The 24,654-nt window shown below is 39.3% G+C and overlaps 2 protein-coding genes across 4 annotated transcripts in view; one reads left to right on the top strand and one right to left on the bottom strand.

Moving 5' to 3' along the window:
* Positions 1-8,920: 8,920 nt before the first annotated feature.
* The window catches only part of LOC140204169 (centrin-2-like), a 22,090-nt gene continuing 6,356 nt past the window's right edge, over positions 8,921-24,654 (bottom strand). The window contains exons 1-5 of one of the 3 annotated variants that reach the window (XM_072270615.1): positions 20,546-20,693; positions 16,605-16,785; positions 15,982-16,110; positions 12,323-12,460; positions 8,921-11,493 (exon numbers count right to left, since the gene is read on the bottom strand). In XM_072270615.1, the coding sequence (XP_072126716.1) occupies positions 11,404-11,493; positions 12,323-12,460; positions 15,982-16,110; positions 16,605-16,772 (525 nt within the window). In that variant the 5' untranslated portion in view covers positions 16,773-16,785; positions 20,546-20,693 and the 3' untranslated portion in view covers positions 8,921-11,403. Of the gene's footprint in view, positions 11,494-12,322; positions 12,461-15,981; positions 16,111-16,604; positions 16,786-20,545; positions 20,694-24,654 lie in introns of those variants that run through there. The other 2 variants (XM_072270614.1, XM_072270613.1) reach the window with 2 other exon arrangements.
* Positions 20,919-24,654, top strand: part of nsdhl (NAD(P) dependent 3-beta-hydroxysteroid dehydrogenase NSDHL) — a 20,476-nt gene continuing 16,740 nt past the window's right edge. The window contains exon 1 of the mRNA XM_072270610.1: positions 20,919-20,951. Coding sequence (XP_072126711.1) covers positions 20,930-20,951 — 22 coding nt within the window. The 5' untranslated portion in view covers positions 20,919-20,929. The remainder of the gene's footprint in view (positions 20,952-24,654) is intronic.

The raw sequence follows: 24,654 nt of genomic DNA, 5'->3' as shown, positions 1-24,654 counted from the left end.
GCACATTTATTTTTCAACATAGTCCCTTCCTACATTTACACACCTAGTCCAGCGATCGTGGAGCATTCGGATCTTGAACCTCCAGAAAGTGTCCACAGGTTGATGATTGATAAGTTTGTGGCCTAAGGTAGAAGGAGATGAGTTATACTGCTCATGTTACATGCACATGCATGTCAACTCTTAGAGTGATTATGCAGGAAGTTTGAAGTTAATAACTTAACTCCTTCTACCTTAGGCCATGAACTTATCAATCACCCCTGAAGGGTTATTAACTGATGAGTTATTAACTTCAAATTTTCTGCATAATAACTCAAGGAGTTGAACTTCATGTGCATGTAACGAGAGCTGTATAACTCATCTCCTCAAACATGAGGAAATCTGCAGATGCTGGAATTTCAAGCAACACACACAAGATATGCTGGTGAATGCAGCAAGCCAGGCAGTATCTATAGGAGGAGGTGCAGTCGACGTTTCAGGCTGAGACCCTTCGTCCTGACGTTTCGTGGCCCGAAACGTGGACTGTACCTCTTCCTATTGATGCTGCCTGGCCTGCTGCGTTCACCAGCACTTTTTATGTGTGTAACTCATCTCCTTCTCGCTTAGGCCACGACACTTTCTGGAGGTCCAAGATCTGTATGCTCCACGACCACTGGACTAAGTGTGTAAATGTAGGAGGGGACTATGTTGAAAAATAAATGTGCTAGGATTTCTAAAATTGACTCCTTCTACCTTAGGCCACAAACTTATCAATCATGTAAAGTACTTGAGTGATTATTATTTGTGTGTTACCCAGATCTGCATACTGAAAATGGGTGAAGCACCTCAGCAAAGTTTAAGTTGGCAGATAAATGTTTCTTCATAATTAAAAAGAATAAGATCTGATGCTTAATATAAATGTTAAAAAAAATTCCAAATTCAATCCTGATGTGTGTTAAATCAATTGATCGCTGCTCCTGTCATGGATGAGTGGACTCTGCTTTGATGACTATGAGCTTGCAGGGATAAAATCAGCCCACTCCTGGTTGCTGCCAATTTACTTCTACTATTTGCTGGGGATTACACAAAATTGGATGAAAACTACAGTACAGAAAAAGCTTTTCATTCCAGTGATGTTTATACTTCAGAATAGACTTCTGACTTTCCAATTCCTATTACCACCATACTACATTTTTCTCTTCTCCCTCAGGCATACATGATTCTCCTTAAAGGTCAGCCATTTATAAATGCAGGTACCTTTATGTCCTAGCCATCAAATACATCCTAATATTTGCTGTCACATTTTCACCAATATTTATTTATCAACCAACATGACACGTGTCACACATTTTATCATCTATTTTGCCCTTGCCATAAACATATTAACTGCTAGATAGTACTTGTTTAGCAATGATTATACTTCAAAGTCCTTCATTGCAGGAATGTGTTTTAGGATGTCTTGAGGGCACAGTGGTGCTATTTGATTTTACTTGTTTGGATCATACTCAGCTGGCTTTTGATACGTTTTGAAAATAATTGAAACAGTCAAATGTAACATAAGTTCATTGGCTCATGTCTTTTGAAGAATTCCTGCTTTGATAAAACATCAGAGAGCAGCCAGTGGAATCAAATCTTGGCAGGACACATTGTCTTCAAAATAAAAGATAAAATTGGAAAGAATACTTTATTAATAACCACTAAACTCAATAACATACTATTTCCTATTGATGTCCATTTTGTTTATTGCTGTGAGTCAAATCTATACAATTATCCTGTTTCCTATGAGCTTTGCATTTATCTAAATTTACAGAAAACTGCTGAATTGTTACATAAGCAGTTTTCTGAAAGGCAAATTTACAGATTCTTCATGAGTGTGTCGGAATGGTTATTTGCTGGAGAGTTCAAAATTTGTTTTAAAGACACCTCACTAATGAAAAATGAATAAAATTACTGTACCATTAATGCCCAAGGACTGAAAACCATCCTGACTAAGTGGGATACTTTCGTTATCTTGTATCCTTTCTTTCTGGGTGATTCTGCAATGAAATTTCAATTGAGGAGAATGTCTTTTTTTCCCTATATGTTCTATCGTTTTGCAATTTGTCTTGGCAATGAGCAAGTTGTATTTAATCCTGTTTTCTGATTTATTAGAAGAGTTTTGAAGTTTTATAAAAAAAAACTTTAAATAGCTGATATTTGTTTTGCATTTGATTAAAAGATAAATTCCTCACTGTGTTTTCTACTTCAGAAATCCTGTCATAATAGGGTCTATTAAATATAAGAGATCCTGCAAATGTTGAGCAACATACACACACACAATATTGGAAGAACTCAGAATATGGTTTGAGATGTGTCTATTTTAATGCAAGGAGTATTATGAACAAAGCGGATGAGCTTAGAGTGTGGATCAGTACTTGGAGTTATGATGTTGTGGCCATTACAGAGACTTGGATACTGCAGGGGCAGGAATGGTTACTTCGAGTGCCAGGCTTTAGATGTTTCAGAAAGGACAGGGAGGGAGGCAAAAGAGGTGGGGGCGTGGCACTGTTGATCAGAGATAGTGTCACGGCTGCAGAAAAGGAGGAAGACATGGAGGGATTGTCTACAGTGTCTCTGTGGGTGGAAGGTGGGAACAGGAAGGGGTCAATGACTCTTCTGGGTGTTTTTCATAGACCACCTAATAGTAACAGAGACATCGAGGAGCAGATAAGGAGACAGATTCTGGAAAGGTGTAATAATAACGGTGACAAATTGTGTGCCTCAGGGTACTGTTCTGGGACCCCTACTCTTGTGATTTTTATAAATGATCTGGATGAGGAAGTAGAGGGCTGGGTTATTAAATTTGCTGGTGACACAAAGATTGGGGTGTTGTAGATAGTGTGGAGGGCTGCCAAAGGTTACAGTGGGACATTGATAGGATGCACAACTGGGCTGAGAAGTGGCAGATGGAGTTAAACCCAGATAAGTGTGAGGTGGTTCATTTTGGTAGGTCAAATATAATGGCAGAATATAGTATAAATGGTAAGACTCTTGGCAGTGTGGAGGATCAGAGGGACCTTGGGGTCTGAGTCCATGGGACTCTCAAAGCTGCTGCGCAGGTTGACTTTGTGGTTAAGAAATCATACGGTGCATTGGCCTTCATCAATCATGGGAGTGAGTTTACGAGCCAAGAGGTAATGTTGCAGCTATATAGGACCCTGATCAGGTCCTACTTGGAGTACTGTGCTCAATTCTGGTCGCCTCACTACAGGATGGATGTGAAAACCATTGAAAGGGTGCAAATGAGATTTACAAGGATGTTGCCTGGATTGGGGAGCATTCCTTATGAGAACAGATTGAGTGAACTTGGCCTTTTTCCCTTGGAGCAATGGAGGATGTGAGGTGACCTGATAGAGGTGTATAAGATGATGAGAGGCATTGATCATGTCGATAGTCAGAGGCTTTTCCCCAAGGCTGAAATGGCTAGCATGAGAGGGCACAGTTTTAAGGTGCTTGGAAGTAGGTACAGAGGAGATATCAGGGGTAAGTTTTTTACGCAGAGAATGGTGAGTGTGTGGAATGGGCTACCGGCGATGATGGTGGAGGCGGATACGAAAGGGTCTTTTAAGAGACTCCTGGACAGGTACTTGGAGCTCAGAAAAATAGAGGGCTATGGGTAACCCTAGGTAATTTCTAAGTTAAGGACATGTTCGGCACAGCTTTGTGGGCCAAAGGGCCTGTATTGTGCTGTAGGTTTTCTATGTTTCTATGAGGCAGCATTTATGGGGGGAAATGAACAGTCAATGTTTTGGGCTGAGACCCTTCATCAGGTGTAGAAAGGAAGGGGGATGAAGCCAGGATAAGAAGTGAGGGGAGGGAGGAGGAGGAAGGAGTATACTATGTTCAATTCTCTGGTAACTAGCTTCCTAAAATAACACAGCAGAAGTTGGCCAAACTACACGTAAATAGTTGAAATGCAAAAGTCTTAAGTGACTATTTGGTGTTAATATTTTGAAGCTAACATTACAGGCTCCAAGACATGTTTGAACAAGTTATCATTACATAAACATAATGATAAACGGAAGAGATTCTGCAGGTGCTGGAAATTTTGAGCAACATGCACAAAATGCTTTTGGAACTCTTTAAGTCAGGCAGCCTCAAATAATTGATCACCAACACAATACTGGATTTAATGTTGGCCTTTGCTACATGTTCAAGCAATCAGTTACAGCAAAGCCTTCTAGGAACTGCGTTAAATTGACGTAGAATCTAAGTAAATGCAAGTAAGGTGTACTCACAAGAAATAGTTTTTCAGTAGAAATAACAAGCAATGCATTTGTAAGAAACAAATGGTTCAGCACTAGTAATTTCAGTTCAAATACTGTATTGAATTTGGAAAGGCATTTTGATCAACATGAGTTGCAAGAAAATAACTTGTACAATGTCAACTCAATCCGATGTTGAATAATTATAATAAATTATAGATTGTCTAGTTAATATGACAAACACCTCCATAATTGTCTAAATTAGTTAGTACACTTGTCCAAAATTAGTTTTGTCAGTTAAAATGTAAAAATGCAGAAGTAATTAAATGAAAACTGATAAATTGCTAACACTGCTATTAAGCATGAAAATTTAAAAAATATAATGGATGATTGATGAGAGCCTTTGAACTAAAGACATATTCCTGGCTAGTTTATTAATCTTGTTGATTAATTATATAGCACTCTTTGCACATAGATGTAAAAACTAGTAAATAATAAAGGATTTTAACAATATATTACTTTCTTTTAAAAGGGGGAATGAAGATCTCTGCTGTTGGTGATGTGTATAAATGACCTGGATGAAAATGTAGATGAGGAGGTTCGTAAGTTTGCAGATGATATCAAGATTGGTGGAGTTGTGGATAGTGTAGAGGAGTGGCAAAGAATACAGTGTGATAAAGATGTAGATATGGGGAGAGAAATGGTAGATGGAGCTTAACCCAGATAAATGTGAGGTGCTGCACCTTGGTAGGACAAATGCAAGGTGACAGTACGCTACTAAGGGCAGGATCCTTAACAGTTTTGCTAAGCAGTGAAATCTTGGGATCCAATTTCTTAGCTCCTTGAAAGTGGCTACACCAGTCGATAGGGTGGTTAAGAAAGTTTATGGAATGCTTGCTTTTATTAGTCAAGGCATTGAGTTCAAAAGTCAAGAGGCTATGTTGCAACTTTATAAAACTGGTTTGGCCACACCTGGAGTATTGCATACAGTTCTGGTCATCCCACTATATGAAGGATGTTAGGAGAGGGTGCAGTGGAGGTTTACCAGATGCTGCCTGGTTTAGCAGGCATGTGCTATCATGAGAGGCGAGGTAAATGGGTTATTTTCTCTGGAACAGTGGAGATTGGGGGGAGATTTGATAGAGATTTATAAGATAATGAGAGGCATAGATAGAGTAGACGAGGTGTATCTGTTTCCTAGGGTTGAAATGCCTAATACCATAGGGCATGCATTGAAGGTAAGAGGGAGTAGGTTCAAGGGGGATGTGAAGGGTAAGTTTTTTTACTCAGAGACTGGTGGATGCCTGAAGTGTGCTGCCTGGTATGGTGATAAAGGCAAATACATTAGAGGCTTTTAAGGGATGGTTGGATAGGAAGATGGAGGGATACGGACATTGTGTAGGTAGGAGGGGATTAGTGTTTAGGTGTTTTTGATTTGCCTTTTGGCTGGTTTGATACAACATTGTGGACTGAATGGCCTGTTCCTGTACTGTATTCTATGTTCTAAAAGACTAGGTATACATTTACAGTAACAGTTTGAGGCAAACAATTTTCTATGATTGCCATTTACAATAAGATTTTCATTCAGTTAAAACAACCTATATAACTGGAAAACATTTAATTGCTGATAATAGAAAATTATTTTGTAAATTTGGATTGCTTCATTTGCCATCATGTAATGGCCTAGGTCACACTTAGTGCTAGCTGACAATTCAGTGCATAATCATCATTATCCGCAGTGCACTGTCAGGGGGCGTTCCATAAAGAACAAGGTGACAGATTTTGAATTGAGTCCTGCAGCTTTATGCCAATCATAAAAAGATCATCCAATTCAGCTCCATTAATTCAAAAGAGGTTGCTGACATTTGCAACGAAAAAAAAGTCAGATTCAGAAACAAGCTGTTGAAAGGTCATCAGGGCTGGTTATGACAGAGCCTCAATTTCCATTGCCTATGGCTTGGAGTAGATGCTAATTTTGATCCCAATGAGACTTTGGGAGATATGACAAAATGAGATACGTGAGATCACAGCCAACCCCTGAAAGTTGATCAATGCCTACATTTCACTTTTGAAGCTCATGAGACTATGTTATGTGTCTTTATTTGTTCCTCTGTTGGCAAAAGTTGTGTCCTTGACTACGGGAGAATTGCTAACCGACTAAAAACAGAAATCCAAGATATAACCACCCTGATAGTTGTGGAATGGTTCATGGAAAGATTTGGAAACAATAGGTCCAAAGCCATCTGGTCCACATAGGTTTGCCACACATCACAAATCACTGTTGTAAATGTTTATTTTCATAAAGTTATGAGTAATTTGTGTTCACATTAATAAGCATCATTTGCTTCCATGTTAACGCTATGTAACTGCCCAAATCATTTGCCATTTATATAGTGAAAGAATATTTGTGTAACACCAAACTGAAAGGTTGATTTCCTATTTTAAATCATATGTTCACTTATCTTTTCCCCAAATCCTTACAGTACAATACAGAAGAAAAGACCATATGATAATAAACCAGAATTAGGTCATACAGTCATTGACTCTGCATGAATCCATTTTAGTAATTGTTTTATTCTTAATAAATTTTCCTTTTCCTTAATCTATCCAGTACCCTACTGAGAAAAATGTAAATATAAAATCTATACCTACTCTCACCATACACCCTGTATGACAGAGTGGTGACCATGGAGGAGAGCCCTCTACTGTTCTACAAAATGACTGACATTCTCAAGCAAAAAAAATGTAACCAGATGTTTATAGTTTAGGGTTAAAATGTCAGCTGGTGCCTGTTGTGCAGCAGACTAATCTGCTTCCATATCGGATATTTGATATGATTTGTATAGCCTTAAAGGTTTCTTGTTGCAATATGCAAGGTATCCAAAACTCCATCCTCTCCTGACGCAACAGAAAACAGTAGCATGATACATTAGAATGTCCTGAATTTGGGCAAGTTAAGTCTAATTTTCTATTATAATTATTCTCGTAATGTTATCATACAATACAGTCACACTGTCATGCACAAGATAGCAATGAGCAAATATACATTGCATTGTGGCTTAGTTTGTTCATGGTCCCGAAAATCAGCAGCTTTGTCCAGAATTACTATTATGCTACTATTGTGTATGTTTGGTGCATTTCAGAGTTTCCACAATTTTATCCCAATTCACCCCGAGACACTGGGTTATTTCCAATGTAGTCCTAATTTAATCTGCCTAATGACTACACATTGCACTTAGACAACATTTGGATTGAAGATTAGGACCAATGTACTGTAAGAAAGGCCTTAAAGCAGTTCATTATAAAACTGAAGAATTAAATTTCGTAAGTTGTTGTTGATGGTCAGGGCTGTTAGAAGCTGACTGTTCATGAGAGAACAGGACAAGCTGAGGTGAAGGAGAAAGCACGGCTGACTGAGAAAAGGACTTGGAAATAAAATATGCCTGGAAATCTAGCACCTTAGTCCACTGTTTTCACTCACACCAGCTGACATTCAACAGAGCCAACAACAAATGTGAAAACTACCCTCCTCGTGGGTGCAATACCACATTATTTTCCTGGTCTGTCAGCACCTAACACTGATTATATTGGATCATCCAGGGGAGTTTCCTAGGATTGTAAAATAGTGCGGTAAGTCAAGCAGTATTGTTGGCATGCTAACTAACAAGATTTACTTTTAATTTTCACAAAACTGTTTTTAAGTCCTGAATAATCCTGTAAATATTCAAATTCCAGCATTGTTATAAAAATTAACTCCATCTCAAATATAAACTGAAAAGTAGGTATTGGTAAAACTTAGCATAATGCCATTAAAAAGGTCAGTGTATATCACCACAGCAATCTTGAAGACTAAGTACAGCAGAGTCCAAATTGTGGTGGTTACTGAACAACGACTGCAGTTACAACAACTCATCTATACACTTTTCATTTTACTGAGATGTATACAGATACACTCCCCATCTGCATCCTTCCCCAAAATGATCAATAAAACAGTCAACATTATAAATCAAGCATCTACAGATATTGGGAAACAATATTTTGGGCAATAACATTGTAAGAACTGAGAAAATAAATGTATGTCCAACTCCAGTGCCTTCTACCTTACTAGGTATTAAATAGAGAAGATAATTGACATAAACATTATAACCAATGTCAAACTGCAGTTATTCTGGAGAACCCTGAAGGGAGCCAGAATTTTATCCTGCCTGCATAATGGCATATAAGAATTTACAGACTCATTAAGGTTCATTCTTTAAAGTAATAATGATCACTTGGCCAAATGCATCGTTTCCAGCTCTTTAAAAGTTATTCTCTTTATCTCAAACCTCTTCTTTATGAAAAGATCTGCAATTTTATCCCTGCTAAGCTATTGGTGTTTACTCCTTGGAATGAATAAATATGTTCAAGCACGTGCTTCTGTAAAATAGGAGCATTTAATTGAAGTGGTTATCAAACAAATTTGCATCAATAAATAAGTATATAAGGATCAAGTAGCCAATTGGACTACGGGATTTATTACAGCAGTTTCCAGAAGTTGCACCAGCCTCCTATTTACGTACTCCTGCCTCTACCTATGCAACTGCAACATGATTAAAGTCTAGATCCAAGGAAATTTTCCCTGGCGTTCTCTTGACACTGTACCTTCACTTTGGGGTAACTAATCAATCAAAAGGAGAAATGAAACAAATTACAAAAAGACATCAAGTTGGTAATTGAATTTTAATGTAAACACTAGATTTGGTGGGAGACAGATATCTAGCTATTGTAGAACAAAGATTTTCCAGCAATCGCTAAATGTTACTCCTCAGTTAACAAAACTGTAAAGGAAGCAAGCCCAGCTGTCCAGAGAGCTATAATTGAAGAAGTATACAATATCTGTTTCACAAAACTTGACAACATCACATCTAGAAAATGCCTATGGTCCTGGTAGCCATTTTATAAAAAGGTGATGGAAGCACTGGAAAGGTTTTACAACAATTACAACAAGCTTGTTGGGGTGTGTGCTTCAGGGCAAGATAAACACTGTATTTGTTTAAGAAACTGAGTGGTTACCTAATTGAGGTCTATAGCATTGTACTTCGCTGTATGCTGGGAGAAGAATGTCAGCCATGTGATTGGATTTTTCAAAGTGTGGGCATGGATGTCATATTAAGTGCTCTTGATGGTGATTTAACAGAGGTCAAGTGTGTTAGCTTCTCTGGTTTCAAAGGTGATATGTTGGTGGTAATTGGTCAGAGACTTCCTCAGTTAGGCTGGGGTTAAATTGGTGGGTTGGTTGGCAGGAAGGGCCTGTTGTGTGCTGTATCTCTAAACAAATAACATAAATACTGTACAGCTGGCCTAGTAGAAGACCCCCGGCATGATCAGGAAGGCATCAGGGTGCACTGTCATGTGAATATGTGCAAAGTCTTTAAAAGCCTTCATTATATCTTGATAGTTACCTAAAGAGGAGGTGTTTTTTGACGAGAAACCTGGAAATTTAGCTGAAAGGCATCATCAAGAAGGTTTTTGCAGGTTTCTACCTTGACAACCAGCATGTTTGGCACACTGGCTACCCCACCAGGTGAAAAGTCTGAAGCACTGGAGCCACAACGAGAAAGAAAACACTCACGTCCTCAGAGTCTCTGTGTGTACATTTGTGTTGAATAAAGGGGTATGGTAGGAAGGGGTGTTGACAGCTGAGTAAGATTAATGTTGCTAATTTTAAATCTAGAAGTAGGCATGTTTTGCATGTTTACTGGACCAGTTGGAAACATTCCTGCTCCTTGTGGCCCACAGACAATATGTAACCGCAATTCAGAACCTGCCCATCTCATTTTATCGACCTTGTTTGATGGAGCAATAAACTCGAGAGAGTTTACAGATGCTGGAAATTCACAGCAGCACACACAAATGCTGGAGAAATCCAATGGGCCAGCCAGCAACTATGAAAATGAATAAACATCTATATTTGGGCTCAGACTCTTCATCAGGACAACCAATCAAATAGGTTAACAAATACTTATCCTCCTTAAAAACTTACAAGTCGATCCATCACCTGACATATTCCTTTTCAGCTTCCGTTAAAACTGAAAATGAGCAGGTTTGAGGTTGGCCGGAAACCTTTAAAATGTTTTTGAAAATTTCTTGCCCTATTCAAATGTACTTGTTCTGAGCGTTAAAATTTGGGAGCTTCATGACAAAGGCTACACAAGTTCATTGAGTAGTAAAGAAGGTATATGACTTGCCTATATTAGGTGAGGCATTGAGCTTTACAAACCCCTTGCTCAGCTACATCTGCAATATTGCACTTGCCACATTATGGGAAGAGTATTGAGGCTTTAGAGAAGGCATAATAGATGTTTACTAGGATGCTGCCTGGATTATAGGGCATATGCTATGAGAAGGTATGGATAACCTAGGTTGTTTGTTCTGAAGCAGTGGAGGCTCAAGTGGAGATCTGATAGAGGTTTATAAGATGATGAGAGGCATATGTGGATTAGACAATCAGTCTTGGTTCCCCAGGTCTGAAATGCCTGATACTAGAAGGCAGACATTTAAGGTGAGAGAGTAGGGTAAATTCAATGGAGCAAGTTATTTTAAATACCCAGAGAATGGTGGGTGCTTGGAATGTGCTTCCAAGGGTGCTAGTGCAGGCAAATAGGATAGGTGCATTGAAGAGGTTCTTAGATAGCAACATGAATATGCAGAGAATGGACGGATGTGGTCAAAAAGGATTATTTAAATTAGGCATTTAATCATTAAAGTGAAGTTCAGCACAACATCATTGCGTGAAGGGCCAGTCCTTGTGCTGTACTCTTTTATGTAAAGTATACTTTAAAAAATTCTGTTTTAACAATATCCATAAGTTTCTTCAAATAACAGACAATTTTACAGAAGTGAAAGCTGCTTCTCAAAAATGGTAATGGTATAAAGGTACTTGTTTATTATAGCATAAAATGTAAGCAAAACTCTTAAAATTACTTTTATATACCCTAAAATCAAATCTTCAATATTTTTTCATCTGTGAAATTTACTTAAGTAACCCATTTCCTTCAATGCTTGCAATGGAAAGTCATCTTACATCCAGTACATACATAATTATCTTTATCCAATATCCTGTCCAATAAGCATGCTTTGAATCATACATGAATAAACATGTGACATGCATACAAGCAAAACACATGCAGCATGCATTCATACATTAGTATAAACTTGTCTTTTTCATTATTCGTAAGAATTCTTGCTCATTCACTTCCCCATCTCCATCTCGATCTGCTTCATCAATCATTTCCTGTGCAGAGAGAGGGAAAAGAGAATTCAAAGTTCAAAGTAATTTTATTATCAAAGTACATATATGTCACCCTATTCAACCCAGAGGCTCATTTTCTTGCAGGCATACTCAATAAATCCAAACAGAATAATAACCATAACAGAATCAATGAAAGACTGCACCAACTTGGCTTGAGAGAGAGAAAGGAAATTATTCAGTTATTGCCAATGGTGCAAGTATAAAACTCTGGTATAAGCTCCTTGGTATAGAACAGGATCCAAGCAAAAAACTTTTCTCTGTGAAAGTGAGGAAGTTTTCTCACGTCTTAAGACTATCTGGTTTTAATTTTAAGGTCTTAAATTCTTCCACCAGGGGTAAAAGGTTCTCTGTATCAATTTCTTTCAAAATCTGAAGGGCTCATTCAAGTCATGACTGAGTATTCTAAAGTTCAGAGTATAAAAGTTTTATGTAAACTCTTTTCATAATCTTAACAGCCTGGTGCATTTCTTCCAAAATCCTAACTAGAAAGTGTAAAAAGGAGCAAAACACTGAAATCCTTCAACTGTTAAAGAGATCGATTAGAGATGTTTCATTCTTTGAGATCAGAAGAAGATATTTAAGTGCATGAAACAAGTGACATTTGTCCCAAAGAAACCAGGATATTTGTCATATGTACATTCTGTCCTTACTCACAGTACAAGAACAGACCAACAAGTTAATCAACTAATTTAATTTTTTATCAGACCTTATTCTTATTGGCCATCATTCTTTCTTGTACACCGCGATCATCTGTTTTACGTCAAGTATGTGACGGATGTCCTAACTTTTATCAAATGTCCAAGAAATTCACCTGTAACTCTTCATCTGTAAGGTTTTCCCCAAGTTCCTTTGCCACACGTTTCAGGTTTTTGAACGAAATTCGTCCAGTTTCATCATCATCAAACAACCTAAAGGCTTTCAGAATTTCCTCCTTTGTATCTTTTTCAGCCTGGAAATGAATAAATGTAAAAATATTCAATTGACAGTTATGATAAAACCAAAAATAATTGTCATGCATCAGTTAAGGTCTGCAGGTATTGTACTATTACATAAATGCGAAGATTCTGTTCAAGTGGTATTAACAACAAATTCAGTTGCAATTCTACATATTGCAGCAAATTTACTGATATTTGAATGTTAGCATAAGCACAGTTTGTCAAAATGAACGCAATTCCAGAGTTACCTGTCCTTTTCTATGTTGCAAAATGGTCCATTACTTAATGACTTGGTTAATCAGCCACCTCAGATTACCTGCCAAAGGGTTTCAGCCCGAAATGTCGACTGTACTGTTTTCCTAAATGCTGCCTGGCCTGCTGAGTTCATCCAGCATTTTGTGTGTGTTGCTCGGATTTCCAGCATCTGCAAGATTTTCTCTAGTTTGTGATCAAATTACCTCCTGTAGCTGAGGAGACCAAGTTACCAAGGATATTCAGTATATCCTAAGGACTCATTGATGGATCTGAACGAATACACCATAGCTGTCATGGACTTTATTAAAACAGTTGCAGTTAAGTATGTCCCCACAGAATCATTTACAGTCTCCCCTAACCAGAAGCCCTGGATGAACCATTAGATCCGCAATCTGCTGAGGTCCAGATCAAAGACATTCAAGTCTGGTGACCAAGAAAGTTACAGCAGGTCCGGGTACAATCTCCAGACAGCTAACTCACGGGCGAAGTGGCAATTTGGACTAAACTTGAATCAATGAAGGATGCTCAAAGGCTGTGGCAGGGCTTGAATGCTATCACCTCTTATAAAGTAAAATCAAGCAACGTAGGAGACAACAGGGCTTTGCTTCCAGTTGAGCTCAATGCCCTCCATGCTCAGTTTGACTGTCAAAACATGGAGGAACCATTATGAACTCCCACTGCCCCAGAAGATCCTGTGATTTGAGTCTCTGAGGCTGATATGCCAGCAGCCTTCAGGAAGGTAAACCCACAAAATGTATTGGGCCCAGAAAGGGTACCTGGTCAAGTACTAAAGACCTGTACTAATCACCTGGCTGGAGTGTTCACTGTGACCTTTAACATCTCACTTCAGCAGCCTGGGGTACCCATCTGCTTCAAGCAGACTTCACTTCTACCGGTGCCTAAGAAGAACGTGGTAACCTGCCTCAATGACTATCATTAAGTAGCACGTACATCCACAGGGATGAAGTGTTTGGGAGGTCGGTGATAAAAAACCATAAACTTGGAACCACTCCAATTTGCCTATCAGTGCAACAATTACACAGCAGATGCCATCTCATTGGCTCTTTACCCAATCATGGAACATCTGGTCAGCAAAAATGCATACATCAAGAAGCTCTTTATTGACTACAGCTTAGTATTCAATACCATTATCCCCTCAAAACTAATCAATAAGCTTCAAGACCTTGGCTTCAATAACTCCTTGTGCAATTGGATCCCCAATTTCTTCACTTGCTGACTCCAGTCAGTTTTGATTGGCAACAACATCTCCTCCACAATCTCCATCAACACAGGTGCACCACAGGATGTGTAGCCCCCTGCTCTACTCACTTTACGCCTATGACTGCGGGACTGAGCACAGCTCCAATGCCATATTCAAGTTTGATGATGACACCACTGGCTGAATCAAAGGTGGTGATGAATCAGCGTCTCGGAGGGAGGATGAAAAGCTGGCTGAGTGATGTCATAACAACCACCTCTCACTCAATTATAGCAAGAGCAAGGAGCTGATTATTGACAGTTCAGGAGAAGCAAATCAAAGGCCTATGAGCTAGTCCTCATCAGAGAATCAGAGGTGGAGAGAGTCAGCGACTTTAAATTCCTCACGTTATCATTTAGGAGAACCTCCCTGGGCACAGCACACAAATCCAATTACAAGGAAAGCACAGCAGTGCCTCTACTTCCTTAGGAGCCTGCAATGGTTCAGCAGGACATCTAAAACTTTGACAAACTTCCATAGATGTGTGGTGGAGAGTGTATTGACTGGCTGCATCGCAGCCTGGCATAGGAACAATAGTGTATACGGCCCAAACCATCACGGGTAACTTGAGCGCATCTAGCTGAAGCGTTGTCACAGAAAAGCAGCATGCATCATCAGGGATCCCACCACCCAGGCCCTGCTCTCTTCTCACTGCTGCCATCAGGAAGTTACAGGAGCCTCAGGACTCACATCACCAAGTACAGGAACAGTTATTACTCCTCAACCATCAGGCTCATGAACAAAAGGGGATAACTTCACCCAACTTCACTCACCCCATCAATGACAACCACACTGACTCATTTTCAAGGAATCTTCATCTCCTGTTCTCAATATTTATTGCTTATTTGTTTATTATATTATTTCTTGCTTTCTAAATTTGCAGAGTTTGTTGTCTTTTTCACACTGGTTGAACACCTAAGTTGGTGTGGGCTTCCATTGATTCTGTTATAGTTATTATTTTGTTATGGATTTATTCAGTATACTGCAAGAAAATGAATCTTAGGGTCATATTTTATTTACATTATATATATAAAAATTTACTTTCAACTTTTTAAAGTACAAGGGGTGATTGATAAGTTTGTGGCCTGAGGTAGAAGGAGTCCATTTTAGAAAACCTAACACATTTATTTTTCAACATAGTCCCCTCCTACATTCACACACTTAGTCCAGTGGTGTTGGGGCATATGGATCCCTTCTTTATAGAAGTCGGCGTCTTGGACCTCCAGAAAGAGGTCCACAGGGGGTGATTGATAAGTTCGTGGCCTACAGTAGAAGGAGATGAGTTATTAACTTCGAACTTTCTGCATAATCACTCAAAAAGTTGAACTGCAAGTGCCTGTAACGAGAGCTGTATAACTCACCTCAGGCCACGAACGTATCAATCACCGCTGCTGCGAACCATTTTCTGGAGGTCCAAGACGCCGACTTCTACAAAGAAGGGATCCGTATGCTCCACGACCGCTGGACTAAGTGTGTAAACGTAGGAGGGGATTATGTTGAAAAATAAATGTGCTAGGTTTTCTAAAATTGACTCCTTCTACCTTAGGCTTCGAACTTATCAATCACCCCTCTGTTTAGTTGCTTGCTTTTATTGTTTGCACAATTTGTGGGGTTTTTTCTCTCTGTGCATTGACTGTTTGTTAGTCTTTTTTTTAAATGGGTTCTTTTGGGTTTCTTGTTTCGTGGCTGCCTGTAAGGAGACAAATTTCAAGGTTGCATAATTTATACATACTTTGATAATAATAGTAAATTGAAATTTGAGTATACAGAATTCAGAATAAAGGGAAAGTAAGGGTCATGAGAGCACCTGAGAGTTGTTGAGGCTAAAATCTAATCAGTCATTATTTTACTGGTTGGAAGAGGTTTCAGGGCTAAAAGACCTGCTCCTGCTTCTTTCTGTAGGTTCTCATATTTGCTAAAGCGAAATCCAAATTTACAGATCGGACTTTAATTCTTTCTTGTCATGGAAGTGTTTTCTTTTTAGGAAGGATACAATAAAGCTTTCTTCGTGTTATAAGTTACCATTTTTTGTGTGATTGCAGCCAAAAATTCATTAAAGTCAATCTTCCCAGTGCCTTCCTTATCGATTTCTGCAATCATCTTCTTTATTTCTTCTTTCTTGGGTTCAAATCCTAAAGCTCTCATTGCAACCTGGAACATAAATTGGAACAAAAGTCAGTTATTTGTTGTAGTGGAATGAACAGTGCAAAACAATTAGGTGATAGTTGTTTCTTCTCAATCAGCTAAGTGGATTAAATCAAAAATTGAACCTTAATACTTTTTTGAAAATTTGACACAGTAACAAAAAAAAATGCAGCTTCATGTTTATGGGAAAGTTACAGGGCACTGTGTAGAAAAAGAATAGATGTTGCAGTTTTAGTATATTATTGGTGACACTTTCAGGTCAGCAATATATCTTACATGTGCTTCATTGTATTCACCATTAATATTACATCTGCATATTTAAACTGCATTTTTCAATAACAAACCCAGACTTGCTACAGTGATTCACAGGGTGACTAGATGCATCACTGCATAATGTTCAGCTATACAAGGGAAACATAGAAAACAATGACCCGCCAAAGGAAACAAGAAATGATAATTTCTGGACTAAAGAACCAACTGAAGCAGATTTGGAAATATACCTTTAGTTCTTTTACGTCAATAGATCCAATACCATCTGTGTCAAACAAATCAAATGCTTCTCTTATTTCCTGCTTTTGATCTTCAGAAATTTCTGGTTTTGGTCCAGGCTTCTTCCGCTGAACTGTTGCACTCAAAGGAGTTTTTTTATACACAGGGGTCTGCAACATTGCAATGTTATGTCTTTTAAATTAGAAAAATATTTTTAGTCAATGCTTTTCAAGGCAAGCAAATATTTCTGTGAATATCATGAACTGACATTCATAAACTTCATTTCATATAAGACAAACATCCCATGCACCACAAACAAAAAATTGGATACAGGGAGATTAAGAGAGACAATGAGAAGCTCAGTTCAGTGTGGGATTTTAAAGGAAAGTTTTAAAGAAGGATTGAAGAAGTGGGAGTGGATGATTCTGGCACATTGATAGCTCATGAATGGTGGAGCAATGGTGAATAGAGTGTCTAAAACAGAGAGACACCGGTCTGGAGGAAGTCGCGTATTTAAAAAACAAAGATGATAGTTTCAAATGTGAAGCTGTCTCTGTGGAATGGGGCGTTGGGGAGGTGGTTGTGGGGGTCTAAGTAGCTGGAATCAAAGAGTGTGACATCTTTTACAGAAACAAAGAAGTGAAAGCATTTTTCACCCCTTAACTTTTTTCTATCAATTCCCTCTCACTCCATTCACCACAGTGTGGAGTTTTACCTACACCAGTTACATTCTTGTACATGCCTGTTATCCATAGAGTCACAAAGAAAGGAGCTGTGACATAATCCTTGCATGATCCTTGATTTAGGGATATTGTTAGTAAAATAGAAAATGGGCTCTTCTAGCCTACAGTAAACTTCTACTCATTTCATGTGAAGCACGGAAATGAATGCATGAATTCTCTAACAAATACTTAGCTGGCAATATTTATCCTTTTATTATAAGAAGTATCATGAAAATAATTGTCTATAAAATGACCTGAAAGAGACAAGTAACATAAGAAACAAGCCAAGTTTAAGCAAACGAGACAAAATTAAGCAGCACAGTGATGGTGATAATGTACGTCTAAGGCCTGTGTCATGTAACATCTGTCACGCCAATGAAAATATGAAAGACAAACAAAAACTTCTGGAAACAAAGCAGATCAGGTTGCACTGTGGAAAGAGAATTGGAGTTGACGCTTAGGGATGACGAACGTTCATCAACCTTTGGACAACTCTAATGACCTTGTGCTGCCTGGGTGGAGTTTGTGTGTTCTTTCCCTGACCACATTAACTTCTTCTGGGTGCTCTGGTCTCCTTCAGCATTTAATAAAAACCATGCAAAGCAATAAGTTTAAACTGTCCCTGGTGTGCATGAGTGAGTGATAGAGTCAAGAAGGAGATGAAGGAAGTGTGGAGGGAATAAAACAGGATTAGTGAAAATGGGTGTTTGAATATCCAAAGAGTCCTGTTCCTGTGTTCTATCATTCTATGTCTATATTAAACTGTGTGGTAAAACCTTCAAAGACAGTTCACACAACTTCTCTACAAAAAAAAATGGATATCACATCATAAAAGATGAAATTCTCTTGATTAATTGTGACTAAATCCAGCGCTAAGTAACAGTACATTTGTCTCCTAAAATTACAGAAGAAACAGAATAAATGATAAAGGTTTGTTAGTGTTGCATCTTGGTCCTTAAATAAAACATATCTGCAACGTAACACACACAAAAAATGCTGGTGAACGCAGCAGGCCAGGCAGCATCTATAGGAAGTAGTACAGTTGACATTTTGGGCCAAGACCCTTTGTCAGGACTAACAGAAAGAAGAGATAGTAAGAGATTTGAAAGTGGGAGGGGGAGGGGGAGGGGGAGGGGGAGATCTGAAATGATAGGAGAAGACAGGAGGGGGAGGGATGGAGCTGAGAGCTGGAAAGTTGATTGGCAAAAGGGATACCAGGCTGGAGAAGGGAGAGGACTATGGGACGGGAAGCCTAGGGAGAAAGAAAGGGGGAGGGGAGCCCAAAGGATGGAGAGCAGGGAAGGAGTTATAGTGAGAGGGACAGAGGGAGAAAAAAAGGGGAAAAAATAATAATAAATACATAACAGATGGTGTACGAAGGGGAGGAGGGGCATCAACGGAAGTTAGAGAAGTCAGTGTTCATGCCATCAGGTTGGCATTCACGTCCCATTCCCATTCTGATATGTCTATCCACGGCCTCCTCTACTGTCAGATGAAGCCACACTCAGGTTGGAGGAACAACACCTTATATTCCTTCTGGGTAGCCTCCAACCTGATGGCATGAACATTGACTTCTCTAACTTTTGTTAATGCCCCTTGTTCCCTTCGTACCCCATCCCTTATTTATTTTTTCCCCTTTTTTCTCCCTCCGTCCCTCTCACTATAACTCCTTGCCTGGTCTCCATCCTCTGGGCTCCCCTCCCCTTTCTTTCTCCCTAGGCCTCCTGTCCCATGATCCTCTCCCTTCCCCAGCCTTGTATCCTTTTTGCCAACCAACTTTCCATCTCTTAGCTCCATCCCTCCCCCTCCCGTCTTCTCCTATCATTTCGGATCTCCCCCTCCCACTTTCAAATCTCTTCTTTCAGTTAGTCCTGACGAAGGGTCTTGGCTGGAAATATTGTCTGTACTTCTTCTTATAGATGCTGCCTGGCCTGCTGCATTCACCAGTATTTTTTTGTGTGCGTTGCTTGAATTTCCAGCATTTGCAGATTTCCTAGTGTTTACCCACAATGTAATTTATTCTTGAACACCTGTCAATTTATCCAGTGTACCATTTATCCACAAATAAATATGCTACCCCTCTTAAATTACTTGGACAATGAAAGAAATATGGCACAATAAATATACCTGAAGAATATATGCTTGCTGTGTTACTGATTAACTTCCAATAATAGTTAGCTATCAAACTCTTGGTACATATTTAGCCTAATCCTATAAATGACTGCCGCAAAGTTCAATATTTATAAGAAATAAAAGCAAAGAAATACTGAAGGTACTCAGTGCCTCAATCAGTTAGCTGAAAGAGAAACAGTGGTAACATTTCTCGTCCATGGCCTTTCATCAAAGCAAAGAGATTCTGAAGAATTATCATATACCCTGAACATTAATTATTTATTTTATTTTTTTTTTACAGGTGCTGACTTATCTGCTGAGACCCCATACATCTCCAGAAACTGTGGGAGTTTTTGTTTTGATTTTCAATCTGTATTAATATGATTACTTGAGGCTCCCCTTTGGGGTGAGATGTTTAATCGTCCCTACATGTTTCTTATTGGTTGAGACAAGGGGTCCCGTAACATTCAAAGAATAAGGGCAGATATCCTTGTCAACGTTATGTCCCTCAACAAATGATTAACCATTTTCTTTCCTGGTATTGTTCAGTGGCGAGTCTAAGCTTCGTCTGGTAAGCTGAGACTCTCACAGCAATTCAACCAGTGTGGGGCCATGCCGCTGCCAATAGCAGATCAGTAGTTTAACTGTTACTTATTTTATGTGAGATGATTTCAATGCCAGTGAACTGTTCTATGCAACAATAAATTCTATTAGCATATCAGCTTAAAACTTTCTACCTGCCCATTTTTCCTCAATATGTCTATGTGCTGAGGGTGAGTGGGTCGGGGGAGAAGGAAATGCAGAATCATATTCAAGGACCTTATAGCTAATATTAAATTGGCTCGGATGCTTGCATTGATCCAGTGTTTGTCTTTTTTAATACTCAATATTCACCTCCTCCCGCCGCCCGAAAATTGTGCAGTTTCCGTTATCATCTCTTGATTTACAGTTTTTATGAAAATCCTCCATTCTCAGTCTCAACACCATTCTCCCTTTCTATTATTCACCTGCTACCGCTGCCAGGTGTCCAGTGACCCCCTGACAGAAGGCTTCGGCCGTCCTCTCAATGCAGTGATACACGCGGGCTAAAACACAGGAGCAGAAAGGCCGCCACTCACCTTTGCAGCCATTTCGCACCCTCTAAGCAATGTATTGAGAATTAGATTCCAACGCCTGCGAGGGCGGTCGTTTCATCAGACACCACAACTAAAGCGAACTACCATAACAACCGCTCCGCCAATCACAGTACAATAATTCCGGCAGCCGCTCTGTACTTCCGCCAATATAATGGCACGCAGACGCCAATCATCTACGTCGACGGCAAGTTGTCAAAAGTGTTTGCCATTCACACCCCACATTCCGCCTCTAACAGCATCCGATGATTCTGATTGGCTGAAATCTCCCCTCATCTCAGCTTGGTTGGCCAGATTTGTATGCACCAATTAATAACTCCAACTCCAACCCCAACTCCAGCTATCGTTTTAAAGGCGATATTAAAACTGATGATGAAAAGAGAAAAAAAAGGTATACGGAACTTTGTAGAAAGCACAGGTAAAACAATAGAATGTGATAAGATGGATAAAAGCAGTATGGTGTTTCACAATAATCTCTTCACTTGTCACACCAGCTTGTTAGAACTTTTTTTTTGCTTTTAGATTTCTTGACCTGGCTAATTATTTGCTTCAGATAACTTCACATCTCTGCCTGTACCAATCGCCTATCTGTGATATTGGTTCACAATTCCAACCCCCCACCACCACTTTCTTCCTCTGAAAATGAAGGACAAGTTCAGTTTGACATTTGACATATTAGCCATGTTTTCCTGCTCTGCATTTTACATTGTCTCTACATTGTCTTCTCAATCTCTAACTGCTCCTGTTGACTCATTGATCAGATGACCCTGTTTACAGCTTATCAGCTGGTCATGATCAGCCTGGTTTTAGTATCAGAGATTTCCCCATCTCCCTGTGGTATAATGTATTTATTTTATCTTCAGCAGTTCAGAAGAATAATCATTAATTTAAAACATTAGTTCTGTTCCTCTTCCCACGAATGTGACCTGACTTGATATTTTGATTTGTTTTTGTAGTTTGAATAGATTGATTCCAATTGTTATAATTTGAGACAGTAATTATAATGTTTCAAAATATTAACAAAAGGTTGTGAGACATCCTAGGATCATTGAATCTCATAGGAGACCAATTTGGCCTATTGCATCCATGCCTGTTAAAAACAAAACCTGTCTAGCCTAATCTTATATTATAGCATTTAGTCTTTAGCTTTAGCGGGACATGGCTCTTCATATTAAATTACAAATACTTCTTATGAGATGAGAATTTGTCAGGCAATGATTTTTCAGGCTCTGAGAGTTAAGAACCTTCCTAATCTCACATTGTGGTGGATATTTACTGCCCAGGGGGCATTTTTCTTTTTTGCCAAGGTCAGCTTTCTAAACACTAGCTGACACTTCTAAACATAAGACCATAAGACATAGGAGCAGAATTAGGCAATTTGGCCTATCGAGTCTGCTCTGCCATTCAATCATGGTTGATCCTTTTTCCCGTCCTCAGCGCCACTCCCCAGCCTTCTCCCCATAACCATCCAATCAAGAACCTATTAAGCCCTGCCTCAAATAAACCCAATGACATGCCCCCCCAAACAGTTTCCTGTGGTAAAAAAAAATTCCGCAAATTCAGCACCCTCTGGCTAAAGAAATTTCTCTGCATCTCTATTTCGAATGGATGCCCCTCTATCCTGAGGCTGTGCCCTCTTGTCCTAGACTCTCCCAACAATGGGAAATATCCTTTCCACATCTACTCTGTCTAGGCCTTTCAACATTCAGAAAGTTTCAATGAGATCCCCCTCTCATCCTTCTAAATTTCAGCATGTACAGATTCAGAGCTATCAATCGTTCCTCGTGTCATAACCCTTTCATTCCTGGAATCATCCTTGTGAATCTCCTCTGGATCCTCTCCAATGCCAGCACATCTTTTCTTAGATGATGAACCCGAAACTGTTCACAATACTCAAGCTGAGGCCTCAACAATGCTTATCACATCCCTGCTCTTGTATTCTACACCTCTTGAAATGAATGCTAACATTGCATTTACCCTCCTCAACATTAACTCTACCTGCAAGTTAACCTTTAGGGTGTTCTGCACAAGGACTCCCAAGTCCCTTTGCATCTCAGATTTTTGGATTTTCTCTCCGTTTAGAAAATAGTCTGCACATTTATTTTTACTACCAAAGTGCATGACCATGCATTTTCTAACATTTTATTTCATTTGCCACATTCTTGCCCATTCTCCTAATCTGTCTAAGTCCTTCTGCAGCCTACCTGTTTCCTCAACACTACCTGCCCCTCCACCAATCTTCATATCATCTGCAAACTTGGCAACAAAGCCACCTATTCCATCATCAAAATCATTGACATACGGCATAAAAAGCAGTCCCAACGCTGACCCCTGCGGAACACCACTAGTCACTGGCAGCCAACCAGAAATGGATCCTTTTATTCCCACTCGCTGCCTCCTACCAATCAGCCAATGCTCTAACCATGCCAGTAACTTTCCTGTAATACCATGGACTGCTTGATAAGCAGCCTCACGTGTGGCACCTTGTCAAAAGCCTTCTGGAAATCCTAATATACAACATCTATTGCCTCACATTTATCTATCCTACTTGTAATTTCCTCAAGGAATTTGAAAAGGTTCATCAAGCAAGATTTTCCTTTAAGGAAACCGTGCTGACATTGTCCTATCTTGTTCTGTGTCACCAAGTACTTCATAACCTTATTCTTAGCAGTTGAATCCAACATTTTCCCAACCACTGAGGTCAGGCCAACTGGTCTATAATTTCCTTTCTGCTGTCTTCCTCCTTTCTTAAAGAGTGGAGTAACATTTTCAATTTTCCAGTCCTCCAGCACCATGCCAGAGCCCAATGATTTTTGAACGATCATTATTAATGCCTCCACAGTCTCTTACGCTAATTTTTTCAGGACTCTAGGGTGCAGTTCATTTGGTCCAGATGGCTTATGTACCCTTGGGTCTTTCAGCTTTGAGCACCTTCTCCCTTTTAATAGTAACTACACTCACTTCTCTTCCCTCGCACCCTTCAACACCTGGCACACTGCTAGAATCTTGCACAGTGAAGACTGATGCAAAATACTCATTTAGTATTACAATACTCGTTAATCTCTTGTTCCCTGTTATTATTTCTCTGGCCTTATTTTCTAAAGGTCCTGTATCCACTCTCATCTCTCTTATTTTTTATGTACTTGAAAAAGCTTTTACTATCCACTTTGATATTGTTTGCTACCTTGTTTTCATATTCATCTTTCCCTCCTAATAATTCTTCTAGTTACTCTCTGTAGGTTTTTAAAAGCTTCCCAATCTTTTATCTTCCTGCCAGTTTTTGCTTTGTTGTATGCCCTCTCTTTTGCTTTTACATTAGCTTTGACTTCCTTGTCAGCCATGGTTGTGCTACTTTGCCATTTGAGTATTTCTTTGTTTTTGGAATGCATCTATTCTGCACTTTCCTCATTTTCCCAGAAACTCATGCCACTGCTGCTCTGCTGTCATCTCTGCCGGCATCTCCTTCTAATTTACTTTGGCCAATTCCTCTCTCAAACCATGGTAATTTCATTTACTCCACTGAAATACTGCTACATCAGACTTTGCTTACTCTCAAGCTGAACTCAATCATTAGAAATGAACTCGATTTCATTGCCTGCTCAGGGTTTTTTTTACCTTAAGCTCCTTGTAGGTTTTTAAAAGCTTCCCAATCCTTTGTCTTCCTGTTAGTTATTGCTTTGTTGTATTGTATGTCCTCTCATTTGCTTTTACATTAGCTTTTTCCTTTGTCAGCTACGGATGCACGACTTTGTTTTTGGAATACATCTATCCCGCACCTTCCTAATTTTTTCCAGAAACTCATGCCATTGCTGCTCTGCTGTCATCCCTGCCAGCATCTCCTTCCAACTCCTTTGGCCAACTCCTCTCTCATACCACTGTAATTTCCTTTACCCCACTGAAATACTGCTACATCAGACTTTACTTTCTCATTATCAAATTTCAAGTTGAACTCAATCATATTGTGATCACTGCCTCCTAAGGGTTCTGTTACCTTCAGCTCCCTAATCACCTCTGGGTCATTACATAACACCCAATCCAGTACAGCTGACCCCCTAGTTGGCTCATTGAAAAACTGCTCTAAAAAGCCATCTGGT

The sequence above is a fragment of the Mobula birostris genome, chromosome 10 (assembly GCF_030028105.1).
Source record: "Mobula birostris isolate sMobBir1 chromosome 10, sMobBir1.hap1, whole genome shotgun sequence".
NCBI lineage: Eukaryota > Metazoa > Chordata > Chondrichthyes > Myliobatiformes > Myliobatidae > Mobula > Mobula birostris.
Note: the sequence above shows the minus strand (reverse complement) of the source record. Positions and strands in the feature narration are given on the sequence as shown.